The sequence below is a fragment of the Leiobunum rupestre genome, chromosome 9 (genome assembly GCF_980474605.1).
Source record: "Leiobunum rupestre chromosome 9, qqLeiRupe1.1.hap1, whole genome shotgun sequence".
Lineage (NCBI taxonomy): Eukaryota > Metazoa > Arthropoda > Arachnida > Opiliones > Sclerosomatidae > Leiobunum > Leiobunum rupestre.
Genome location: NC_143392.1, coordinates 12,728,168 through 12,740,649, shown reverse-complemented (window position 1 = coordinate 12,740,649; position 12,482 = coordinate 12,728,168). Strand labels below are relative to the sequence as shown.

At 38.0% G+C, this 12,482-nt stretch overlaps 3 protein-coding genes across 6 annotated transcripts; 2 read left to right on the top strand and 1 right to left on the bottom strand.

Annotated features, from left to right (window-relative positions):
* Positions 1–7,661: 7,661 nt before the first annotated feature.
* Positions 7,662–11,575, top strand: LOC149926580 (pyroglutamyl-peptidase 1). Of its 2 annotated transcripts, none has more exons than XM_090158236.1 (6): positions 7,662–7,710; positions 10,493–10,566; positions 10,633–10,695; positions 10,757–10,926; positions 10,988–11,220; positions 11,292–11,575. In XM_090158236.1, exons 2-6 carry the CDS (start codon positions 10,548–10,550, stop codon positions 11,446–11,448), a joined length of 642 nt encoding a protein of 213 aa, XP_090014362.1. In that variant the 5' UTR covers positions 7,662–7,710; positions 10,493–10,547; the 3' UTR covers positions 11,449–11,575. The 2 variants fall into 2 exon arrangements, with proteins under 2 accessions (XP_090014362.1, XP_090014361.1); XM_090158235.1 differs by lacking the exon at positions 7,662–7,710 and adding an exon at positions 8,797–8,978.
* On the top strand, positions 8,977–10,402 carry LOC149926581 (alpha-ketoglutarate-dependent dioxygenase alkB homolog 4). Of its 3 annotated transcripts, none has more exons than XM_090158234.1 (4): positions 8,977–9,273; positions 9,340–9,415; positions 9,503–9,576; positions 9,649–10,402. In XM_090158234.1, the coding sequence occupies exons 1-4, from the start codon at positions 9,136–9,138 to the stop codon at positions 10,144–10,146; spliced, it is 786 nt and encodes a 261-aa protein (XP_090014360.1). In that variant the 5' UTR covers positions 8,977–9,135; the 3' UTR covers positions 10,147–10,402. The 3 variants fall into 3 exon arrangements, with proteins under 3 accessions (XP_090014360.1, XP_090014359.1, XP_090014358.1); XM_090158233.1 differs by having other exon boundaries at positions 9,340–9,445; XM_090158232.1 differs by having other exon boundaries at positions 9,340–9,576.
* Positions 11,227–12,092, bottom strand: LOC149926579 (succinate dehydrogenase assembly factor 4, mitochondrial-like). The gene is made up of 2 exons (XM_090158237.1): positions 11,903–12,092; positions 11,227–11,840 (listed from the first exon to the last, which is right to left on the bottom strand). The coding sequence occupies exons 1-2, from the start codon at positions 11,967–11,969 to the stop codon at positions 11,593–11,595; spliced, it is 315 nt and encodes a 104-aa protein (XP_090014363.1). The 5' UTR covers positions 11,970–12,092; the 3' UTR covers positions 11,227–11,592.
* Positions 12,093–12,482: the final 390 nt, after the last annotated feature.

Genomic DNA, 12,482 nt, shown 5'->3' with positions numbered 1-12,482 from the left:
TCGGATTTAAATTGTTTGGGTCTAATAAACCCTCGTGAAACTCTACGGTAGGATTATGCTCCAATACCGAATTAAATAATTTCTCTTGGTACTCAGTATAACACCAAACTATTCTTTGAGGTGGAGGAGCAATGCACGACTCATTATGTTTAATTAATTTAGCAAGGAAGTGGGACTTTCCACATTGCGTGGGCCCAGCGACGAGCCCGGTGAACGGATGTTTCATTACTGGTTCCATGTCTCTAAATGAGCTACAAAATAAAGAGCCCAGTTTTTAATACTCAAGTTTTTTATTGACAAATTCAAAAGTCTTCATTTTTATACAACATTTTTTTAGCGTTGCACATTATGAAAGTCAATATAGTATCGCGAAAGTCCTCGCTTAAAAACGTGTCAAGTTTTAAAGTGATTTCGGAATAACTAATTCTATCCATCGCGTCAAACAAATGTATATCTAAACGAGAGTTCCAATCAATCATCAGACAATCGTGCTGCCTTTGTGAGGGATGATCAATTTTGCAACCTTCGCATTGCTTATTCACGTAGTCTGTAATCGCGGTCAGAACGACTCCTTTAATATCATTGAAGACGCGTTTTACTTCGTTGTGATACGTCATCACTTCGTCGTATTTATCCATCAACGTCTTCCAGGGGTATTGCGTGACAGTAAAGCCCTGTTTGGTTAAGATGTGCTTTCCGTAGTTGGTCCCAGTTCCAAGGATTATTTCTCTCACGTCCACTACCTTCCGCGTTTGGAAAATGCATAGCTCGACTCGTCTCGTTTCTGATCCTTCAAAGAACCACGTAGAATTTGGGATCGAATCGTCTTCCAAGAACGTAGTAATTTGACCGCTTGCTCTCCGTAGTTGCTTGAACTGACTTTCCGTCAACTCAATTCCAACACTACCATCCAAAGTACCGACGTGAATATGACAGTCTGGGGTTACCGATACCCCCTTCGTAGTAGAAATAGGGAAAACCTTACCGACGTTCCTAAAAGGGGTATCGAAATCGTTAGAAATCACTTAAAGTAATTTAATGTGGAAAGGTTTCTACTTACATCTTCTGAGTATTCGAATTCTAAGGTGTAAGAGACTCAGGGATCCTAATTCCGAATGATATTTTAATGGAAAATTCTGGCTTTTATAGTAAACTTTGTTGCACTTTGTACCACGCCTTAAACAATTAGGATTATACCACCACGTTCGAAACAGCAGATTAAGCAGGCTTTGTAAATTAAGGGTATATCCACGCAATACGCGATTGAACAATTCACGGTCAATATTCTAATCCTCGTCTCCATGTATTTTCTATGAGATACGGTACTCACAGCTCTCTCGCAGTACAATTACGACCGGTGTACGCATCAAATACCGTCAATATAATTCCCCATGTTAATTCTATGCGGCATGGTGGTCGTGAGATACCGTTAAATAATACTTCATGTTAATTCTATGAGGATTTACGGTCGGCGAACGCGTCGATGTTGAGCCGGTCCTTTTTTCTAGACACCGTCAAATAGTGCCCCATGTTATTTCTAGACACCGTCAAAAAGTGTCCCATGTTATTTCTATGAAGCACGGTGTCGGTCACCGTCAAATGGTGCCCCATGTTATTTCTATGAGGCACGGTGCCGGTGTCCCGGTGCCTCATTAGGTGTCTCAAACGCGTCGATGTTGAACCGGTACTTTTTTTTCTAGACACCGTCAAATAGTGCCCCATGTTATTTCTGTGAGGTACGGTGCCCGGCGCCCAGATACCTCATTAGTGCCTCATAGAGCGTTCTCTCATTTATAACACTACTATGGAAGGTGAGGTCACTTTAAGGACCCAAAACGTTACACCAACAGTCAATCTTCATAAGGTAAGTTTAATTAAAAATAATCATTGGCGAAAATGGATTTCAAACCTTGAAGTCATATTTTATTTGAAATATTGATTGATACTTGAAACTACTGTAACAAACAATTAATCTAATAAAACAACAACAAATGAAAGAGAGCTTGCTTTTTTTTGCTCCTGTTTTTACCGCCAAGTCTTAACGGTTCAACTCCTTTACTAGTTCCATAGTGCCGTTACAGGCAGGAGTGGAATTAGATTTTTTATTTACTATCAATTTATAAAATATTTATAATTATTTCCAAACAACATGGATCGTTTGACATAAACGTTTAATTTACATAATAATTTATAATTTCAGTATCGTGAGAGGGGGACCAAAACGGACCACGATATCGTAACATATGAGATACGATCATTCTTGACTCTTCTTATTCGTTCTGGAATGGACTTCTCAAGCCCTCTTTGCCCGTTGACGTCTAGTTATTCTTGTAGTTCCTCCGTCAACACCCATCCCTCTGATAGAGGCTTAAGCGGCCATTCCGCCGCTTAGGTGTAGTAGATAACTGGTCAAACTGCTCTCTTTATCTCCACATTCCGCGGCGGACCACTCAGCTTTTACGAGAGAGCCTGTGACCGCAGAAGGTTCTAGAACAAATATTTACAGTTGTTGTATTCGAGATTATCTATATGTTGTATAACTGTGATACTCACCAATAGAGGGCAATACGGTTTCCGTAAACCATAACTGTTTAAGATAAACGACCGGTGTTTACCCTACCGCCCTCATGGTAAGCCGGCAAGACAGCGGCTGCGTATGTCGGTATCTCCAGTCTAAATGTAATTATATTTCTTAGTTATTATTAAATCTATATTCATCTCAGTATTAAGCTTCATCATTAAGTTACAAACATAATATTTGGCGACGGAGATGGGATGTAAGTTAACACAAAATAATATAATAAGAAAATATCAAGTAACCTTTTCAACCTAAAGAATTCCGAAAACATTCAATAAGCCTTGGCTACAAAGCGTAGTAATTGCTCAATGACTGTGAGATTCACGTAAAATTTTTCAGCACCGACATACCAGTCCACTACAGAGTATTCTAATAATGGGCTCTTCTCAGCAATCACATTTTGATGAATTCGATCCAACAAGCGAGCAATGGACACTGTATCACGAACGCCTAGAAGAACATTTTTTGGCTTGTAAAATTAAGGATAATGCAGATCCTACGGTTAATGCAGAGGTACAAATAATGAAAAGAGCCATTCTAGTTTCAGTCATTGGCAAGGAAACTTATGCCATATTACGCAATTTAGTCGCACCTGCGAAACCCAACACCAAGTCATATGCAGAGCTAATACAGGCTTTGTCAGCTCACTTCAGTCCAGCACCAAGACAGATAGTCGAAAGGTACAAATTTTATAAGCGTGACAGAAAATCTGGGGAAACAGTGTCACAATATCTTGCGGAATTGCGAAGTCTGACAGAATATTGCAATTTCGGCGCCTCATTGGAAGAGATGATCAAGGACAGATTAATTTGTGGTATAAATGACGATAGTATTCAAAAACGTTTATTTGAAGAAGACCTACACTTAACCAAAACGGTTGCGTTAGCTCACTCTCTAGAATCAGCAGTTCGTGATACCAATAGTTTGAGGAACCACGAAGATTCCACATCTGTCAATAAAATGTCAATAACTCATAAATCTCACAGATCCAATTCAAAAAATAAAATGCCACAAAATATTCAAGATAGCGGCCCATCCAGCATGCCCGATAGTAATCAGAGGAGTCCGTCCCATACGCAGGCGAGCAATCCGCTTCATAACAATTCTAATTTTTCTCAAAAGACATTCAGGCCTTGCATAAGATGTACAGAAACCACTCATGAGGAATGAAACTGCCCTTTCAAGTTTTCCACTTGCTATAATTGTTCGAGATATGGCCATATCAAAAAGGCATGTCGTGGTGGAAGGAGATTTTCAACCAACCATCAACCACGCTCTCCACAGACTCAACATTCTTCTCGAGGTGGAAATTGCCAACACCAAAATAGAGGTGGGAATTTTCAACGAGGCAGCTCTTATTCACCTAACTTCCATAGAGGAAATTCGTATCATATAGATATGAATCAACAAGTTGGCCAACAGTCATATGGTTTATGCACAATGTGTACACCTCTCTATGACTCGCATTCTAGTCGACCAGTTTCTAATATTGGTCACACTCCTACGCAAGACAATGTTACAAATTACGAAGAACCCACTGCAGTAACCGAGTACGGACTCTGTCACATTGATCGAACCAAGCACATAAGTAAAGATTTTAATATTATGAAAACTCCATCTCCAATTTATATCCAATGCAGTATCAATGATATTCCAATTACTATGGAACTCGACACGGGATCCGGCCATTCTATGATTTCGTCAGATTATCAGAAGATTATTCCTCGCATTTCAAATCTTCAGCCAGTTGAAGATAGGTTAACATCGTTCACTGGCCACGCAGTACGAACACTAGGTCAAACGTTGGTCACAGTCAAGTATGGTACAGAAACTACCACCTTACCTATTTTAATCTTCAACGGTCCTGGTCCAAATTTATGTGGGCGTTCATGGATATATTCCGCTTTAAAGATTTTACCGAAAATTGAAGCGCATACTCAAAAAATTCAACATACTGCTAACACCAGAGACGGCGCCAACGTTCAATTAGATAAAATATTAAAAAAACATTCTGAACTATTTTCACCCGGTATTGGTTGTTTGAATGGAGTCAAAGTTAAGATTTACGTCAAACCGGATGCCCATCCAAGATTTTTTAAAGCCCGTACAGTTCCATACGCACTCAAGTCAAGAGTTGAAGATGAACTTTCAAGACTTGAACATGAAAATATAATCACGCCTGTTCCCTACTCTGAATACGCTGCGCCAATAGTGCCAGTTTTAAAAAACAACGGAGGAATCAGGATATGCGGCGATTATAAGGTCATCGCAAACAAGGTCATCAACCCTGAAAAATATCCTCTGCCTAAAACGGAAGATATTTTCTCAAAGCTTGCCGATAGTGTTATTTTTACTAGACTGGATCTTAAAGAAGCCTATAATCAACTTCTTCTAGACGACGAATCCAAATCTCTTGTGGTGATCAACACGACCAAAGGATTTTACACGTACAATAGGCTACCATATGGTATTTCGTCATCCTCAGCCATTTTCCAGCGCCATATGGAAATCTTACTAAAAGATCACTCTAACGTCTCACCATTCCAGGACGACATTCTTATTGGCGGTCCCTCTATCGACGATCATTTAGATAATGTGGATGTAGTTTTATCTATTCTCAGAGGTGCTGGTTTAAAGCTTAACAAAGCAAAATGTCAATTTCTAAAATCGTCCATAGACTTTCTTGGACACAGACTTGATGCACATGGTCTACGACCTCAAGAAGGCAAACTCAAAGCCATTCTGGACGCTCCTGCACCAAAATCTGTTACTGAACTTAAATCATTTCTAGGATTACAGAACTATTACGCGAAATTCCTACCCAACAACTCTACACACCTTGAACCTTTATACTCCCTGCTATCAAAATCCCAACCCTGGATTTGGGAGGATCGCCATGAAAACGCCTTTCATAAAGCTAAACTATCACTTGAGAATTATAACCTACTCGTTCATTTTGATGGCACGAAACCAGTTCAGCTTGCTTGTGACGCCTCGCCAGTCGGAATTGGAGCAGTAATATCTCACGTAATTGATGGTCAAGAAGCTCCGATTGCATTTGCATCACGTACTCTCAGCCTCACAGAAAGAAATTATTCCCAAATAGAGCGCGAGGCTTTAGCCTTGGTTTTTGGCGTAACGCGTTTCAAGGAATACCTCTTAGGTAGAAAATTCACACTTATCACTGATCATCAGCCTTTGATAACCATCTTTTCAGAAGATAAACCTACTCCGACGCTGGCGGCAGCCCGACTACAACGTTGGTCACTTATGTTATCTGCGTATGATTACACGATAAAATACAAGAAGGGAATTTCTCATGCCAATGCCGACGCTCTGAGCAGACTACCACTACCTACAGTTACGCAAGAACCACCATTACCCCAGGAACATGTCATACTCATTTCTACCATTGATAACAGTCCAATAAACTTACAACGTATTCAGCTAGCCACAATTGACGACACTACTCTAATGCAAGTTCTGCGTTACACCCTTTCCGGTTGGCCTGAGACGGCAATGCACAACCCTGAGCTACGACCATTCTACAACAGACGTATGGAACTATCTGTATTAAAGGACACCCTTTTGGTCGGAAATAAAGTGGTGATTCCACAAAGCCTTCGGCGTGAAGTTCTCCTTGAGTTGCACAGTACCCATCAAGGTATTGTTGCTATGAAGGCAACAGCGCGCCGTTCCGTTTGGTGGCCTAGAATTGATGGGCACATTGAAGATTTATCGCGTCTGTGCGAAGTTTGCCGCTTGAACGCTCCCATGCCCACTAAGGAATTTTCCAATTGGCCGCCATCTCGCATGCCCTGGCAACGCGTGCATGCTGATTTTGCCGGTCCCGTGGAAGGCAAGTTCCTATTAATTATCGTCGATTCATTTTCGAAATGGACAGAAATAGCTATCACTCCTACAACATCCACCGAAGTCATCATTGACGCTCTCAGAAGTAACATCGCTCGTTATGGAATTATGGAAACACTAGTCACCGATAATGGTACCTGCTTTTCCAGTCAAAGGTTTCACGACTTTATAAACAACAATGGAATCACACACTTGACCTCAGCGCCTTATCATCCTCAATCTAACGGCCAAGCTGAGAGATCAGTTCGAACTGTGAAGTCGTCTCTAAAGAAAATAAGTGGTGAAACATCCGTAGAAACAGAAATTATTGGTCGTGGTTTAGAAACATTTCACAGGGATCCACTTCCTTTACGCATATCTAGAATTCTCATTAATTACCGTCGAACTCCGACTTCTACCGGTTTCTCTCCATCAGAGCTTATGTTTGGTAGAAGAATTCGATTAAGGATAGATTTATTTAATCCAACTCTGATGCAGGATCAATGTCCACCAAACACTGCTTCATGGAGTTCTCGTAATTCGCCGATGAACAACGCTCAATTATTTAAACCCAACGACCATGTATTCGCTAAGAACTTTGGAAAAGGCCTCCCTTGGTTTAAGGGTCAAATTATCCGACGATTAGGCAGTATGATGTTTCTAATTCACACCACTGCAGGTGTCATTAGACGTCACCAGAACCAACTAAGAAAACGATTTATAGATAGCCGCGGCTCTCAACATACTCATCCGCACATGCCAGAGTCAGCTACCGCCGCGACCGTGAAGAAACGTCCACACTCATATTTCTCTGGAGAACCAGTAGTTCCAGCTGCACTTCATCGCAGCTCGAGATCACCACTCAGCAGAGTACCAAGCTCATTGCCAACATCCTCGTCACAACCTCCTCGAGCAACATCGTCACCGTTCCGACCTCCAGTTTCTTTCCAGTCGCCACGTAGTGCTAACGATGTTCCTTCAGTGCAATTACGAAGATCAGACAGAACCCGGAAACCACCAACTCGTTATGAACCAGACTAATTGTATTTCGCCTTCGTCACAACTATTTTATATGACTTTTAACTTAAAACATTGTGAAGGGAGGTAATGTTGTATTCGAGATTATCTATATGTTGTATAACTGTGATACTCACCAATAGAGGGCAATACGGTTTCCGTAAACCATAACTGTTTAAGATAAACGACCGGTGTTTACCCTACCACCCTCATGGTAAGCCGGCAAGACAGCGGCTGCGTATGTCGGTATCTCCAGTCTAAATGTAATTATATTTCTTAGTTATTATTAAATCTATATTCATCTCAGTATTAAGCTTCATCATTAAGTTACAAACATAATAACAGTGCATCGTCATTTCTCATAATCTAGTCTGACTCATCCACACATATAGAAGCATTTTGCCACCTGTAGCCACGAAGCCCACGATCGTTGGGTATTGGCTAACCACTCCCAAAGAAACACGTAATTTCGAACATTTGCGTCAACCATTTTTTGCGATCCTAGAACCTTACACCAGGGGCGCGACTGTGATCTTTACGTACTGTGGACTCTTGCGCAGTGCATTATGATGAGATTACCGATGATATACGATGAACTGAAGCGGACCAACTTTTGTTGTGGTATCGCTAATGTAATTATCCCATACGCCTCATTCTTGTTGATTCCACGAATACTGCTCAAAAACCAACCAATTTTTTTAAAAACAGGTTGTATATGTTTAAAAACGCGCCCAAAAACCCATATTTACCAAAAACTAGGTAAAATATTAATTACCTTAACCTCATTTAATTAATGAAATTTTTAGATAAATTCATATTTATTTACTAGCTGGGTAAGCCTGTCCGAGCTCTAAATAGTTGGGTTAATCGTATAATTCTTATAAGATTGTAAGAGAAAGTACATGATAAATAACTTTCATATGCAGTATACCAGGTATCCATAACGCTACTTGGAATGAGTATCTCCCCATATCCCCTGTGGTATTTTGTGGCGGAACATTGTGGGAGGGGCTGGAACGCTTATACCGCCTTAAATGACGTCAAATTCAGTGACAAACAAAGGCTTATAAGCTCCGCCTACTATGTTCCGCCACAACGGCGGGGAATCGAAGCCGTTATTCATTCCAAGTAGCGTTATGGATTCCTGAGTATACCTAATATATTCAGCGGTGAGCTGAGCTACTACGAAATATTGAAAACAAGCTGTAAGATGTCCATGCTGACAGCTAGGAGGATGGAAATTATGGAGAAGAAACTATGGGGCTGACCATGGACATTTGTCCATGCCTAAACATTGTCTAAAGTTGTATTTTTGGGCTTCCTTTTAGGCTGTTTCAGAAATATTTACAGATTTTGGTTGAAAAATTGGGCTACTTTGCCTAGATTTACGACAAATTGGGCGTCACCATGGGCGTCACTCACACTCCATATATTTTCTGGCAGCCCTGCCGTCGTCTGCTACTCAAGTCAAATCACATGCAAGCATATGCTGCTGTAAACAAAACTGAAGGTTAATTAGTCCATGGCTATGGTGAGTTTCAAATAAATGGTTTCAAATGCAAGATTATTAATTAACACAAATTATTATTTCTCAAGTAGAAACCCAACAATTCTTAGTCCCTTACTCCGCGTATTTTCACTGCAGTAATTTACTCGTTAAAACTTGTTTACCAATTAACCAATACCAAATGAATAGGCCTACGATTGACGGCACACTAGAAAGATTCCAGTGTGGTTGTAAGGGTATAAGAACGTGTTTGTTATGTGAAAACTGGAAAAATGTTTCATCTAACCATTCTCCATTGGAAAATAACTATGAAAATGAAGTAAAAATATTACCACCTATATTATTTCATAGCAATGGCCTTACAAAATTTTACTACTTTTATTAGGAAAAAACTTTCTATTACTGTTCAATTTGTAACCATCTCATAAATACTCCTGAGCTTGCAAATCTCACCAATATTGGTGAATTGCACGATATTTGCAAAACAAATGGTGCAAGTCCTTTTTTTATTGATGGAATAACAGTTATTAATAATTTTATATCTGAAGAAGAGGAAAAACATGTCCTACAACAAATTGAAAAACACCAATGGGTTGTTTCTCAATCTGGGCGTTATAAACAGGTATTTTACTTTACATTATACGTTTTTATATTTTTGATACTACTTTTTCATTCTCTAATGGTGCTTTTCTAGGATTTTGGCCCAAAAGTAAATTTCAAAAAAAAGAAAGTTAAAGCTGCTGCCTTTGAAGGCTTCCCAATATGGGTTAAGAGTTTAGTAGATAAACTGAAGTGTGTCCATCAGTTGGAGAATTTTAACCCTGTGGAGCTTTGCAATTTGGAATATACTCCAGAACGTGGATCCTCCATTGATCCCCATATTGATGATTTTTGGCTATGGGGCGAACGACTAGTTACTATTAATTTAGAAAGTGATACTTTCTTAACACTTACAAGCCCAAATGCAATCAACGATACCAGAAAGATTTTTATACCAATGCCACGCTATTCACTGCTGATTCTGCAAGGAAATTCCAGGCATATTTGGCTTCATTCTATTTCTAGACACCATATAAAAAGTCGTAGAATAGCAATGACATTTAGAGAATTATCTGATGAATTTTTGCCTCTAGGGGCCCACGAAGAAATTGGGAAGGAATTATTGTTAAAAGCGCAGTTACATTTTTCTTAGTGGGCTAATTTTAAACTTGAAATTTTACTTTGTTATTTTAAATTCATCCCAACAAATTTATTTAAACGTTTTGATCCCAGGTTTTTAAACTAAATTACTTTAATGAAATAAGCCTCAAATTATTTTCAGAAAACATAAATTACAGAAGATTATATTAAAGTTTTACATATGTCTACTGATATTACACTGTTTACTACACTTTTAAATTGAATATGTAATATAAATTAATTAAATCGATTTTTTTTCTGACTATAAGTTAACTTTATTCTGGTCTTAATTATTTCACTGATAACAGTGTATCACATGATCTCTTATCATTATGGCTTAATGTATGTGTAAATTTTAGGTATATGTTTCTTGAAGTACGTGGAACTTTATGATCACCATCTAAAATCCAGGCAATGATATTCCCGAAAGAAGGTTAACTAAATTTTAGCATAAATAACTGGTAAAAAGCACCCAAATGAATTTCCTTTATTTCTGTAGAAAATAACTGTGTAGTTGAAGATGCAAAAGAAGCCAAAAAGAAACCTTTGGTAGTTGTAACAGGTAAAACAAATAACAATTAAAAAGATTCAAATAAAAATAATTTTTTTAAATAATTTCTTAGGATTTGGTCCATTTAGAACATTTTCTATAAACCCTAGTTGGGTTGTCGTTAATGAACTTAAATACCTAACAAGAAATGAAGATTTTGATTTAATAATACATGAACTTCCAGTTGAATATTCAACTGTTGAAAATATTGTGCCAAAACTTTGGGTTCAATATAAACCGAAAGTATGATGCCTTTGCAAATAAATTTTATTTGTATTTCAAAGTTGCTTTAAAAACATTTTAGTTAATGGTCCATTGTGGGGTATCGGAGAAAGCAACTTCATTGGAGCTAGAAACAATGGCTCATAACGTAAATTACATGAGCCCAGACGTATGTGGGAAAGTTCCCAATGAAAATTGCTGTTGCAGACGTGGGGAAAAATTTTTGTTTTCCAAATTACAAATGGATTTAGTTAGTCAAGAAGTGAATAATTCTAATAACGATGTAATGGCTGCTGTGTCCAAAGATGCTGGGAGGTAAAGTAACTTGGTCAACATTTATTTAGCACTTAATATACATACTATAAAATTTATAATTTTTTTTAAAGATACTTATGTGAATTCACGTACTATACAAGTCTGAATATTAATTCAACATGCACAGCCTTTATTCACATTCCGCCTTTAAATACCCCTTACTCAAGCCAACAAATGGCAATGGGAATTTGCACAGCGATAAAAGCTATGTTAAAACAGTTGAATTAATTTTGGAATTCAAAAACATTTTACTACAGTATAGCCAAATTGTTATAATTGGTGTAATTTTCTAAGGTTTTTTTTTTAAACTTTTGAATTATTTAAATGTTGAATATTAATAAAATTTCTAAGTACATTGTAGGTTATCAGTTATTAAAAATCCGAGACTCTTCCTTTTCTTTCCCAATCTCCAAATCTTGTAGGTTCTGGCCCTCTTGGCCCACCAATTTCTCCAGTTTTTGGGTTAGTGTTGTCGGGGAATGCCCCATAAACATCTTTTTCAGATTTTTCTACTTCATTGTCCAATTTTCCAGTAGGAGTTTTGGGTATTTTTTGAGGGGGCGGAGAGTTTTTTTTCATACTATCATCAGAGTGATTTCTAAATGTGAATTTACAGAATCCTATTAAAATATTATAGAACAATATTATATAAAGCAGCTAGAGTACATGATTTTCTTAATACCTGCACACATTCTGGAAATTTTCATATGTTTAGAGAATATCACCACACCACTCATTTTAGTTTGCATAAATTGTCTTTTGTTTCTTTTTTAATTAATGAGAAATATTAGCGACAGTCCAACGGTGTATTTCTTGAACGTAGTCAACGTACTGCTGAAACTAATGCTATATATTGGCATCGGTAAATAAGTTAACCTCTTTTTCTCACTGAACATGTCGTAGCGCTAAATACATTTAGTACCTTCTTTTCTCACTTACGATTTATTGGCGCTAAAGTAAGGTCATAAAATGGCGCGAAAAATGAGACGCCGTTTTAGGAAGGTTTTTTCGAGCTACTGATGTGTTTTTAGAATTCCAAAATCATTGGATTTATTAAGTTTTCCTCCTTTTATAAACATTTTATTTAGTGTAAACTGTGTATGCTTCGAAATTGTCTTAATCGTATAAAAAATGCTGCACCTTTTTTATATAATAGTTATTAATAAATTAAGACACCTTTCCGCTATAATTAAAAATTTTGTTTTTATTCGTTGTCTTGGAACAAAACGTCGTATAAATGTGTTTAAAAACTATTTAGCAAC

Bases quoted from the DNA above. Each gene is read 5' to 3' on its own strand.
- LOC149926580 (XM_090158236.1), top strand. The intron at 10,696-10,756 runs GTAAAACAAATA...ATAATTTCTTAG, and splicing joins ACCTTTGGTAGTTGTAACAG to GATTTGGTCCATTTAGAACA. The intron at 10,927-10,987 runs GTATGATGCCTT...AAAACATTTTAG, and splicing joins GGGTTCAATATAAACCGAAA to TTAATGGTCCATTGTGGGGT.
- LOC149926579 (XM_090158237.1), bottom strand. From the start codon at position 11,969: ATGCAAACTAAAATGAGTGGTGTGGTGATATTCTCTAAACATATGAAA. The intron at 11,841-11,902 runs GTATTAAGAAAA...ATATTTTAATAG, and splicing joins AATTTCCAGAATGTGTGCAG to GATTCTGTAAATTCACATTT.
- LOC149926581 (XM_090158232.1), top strand. From the start codon at position 9,136: ATGAATAGGCCTACGATTGACGGCACACTAGAAAGATTCCAGTGTGGT. The intron at 9,274-9,339 runs GTAAAAATATTA...TACTTTTATTAG, and splicing joins AAAATAACTATGAAAATGAA to GAAAAAACTTTCTATTACTG. The intron at 9,577-9,648 runs GTATTTTACTTT...GTGCTTTTCTAG, and splicing joins AATCTGGGCGTTATAAACAG to GATTTTGGCCCAAAAGTAAA.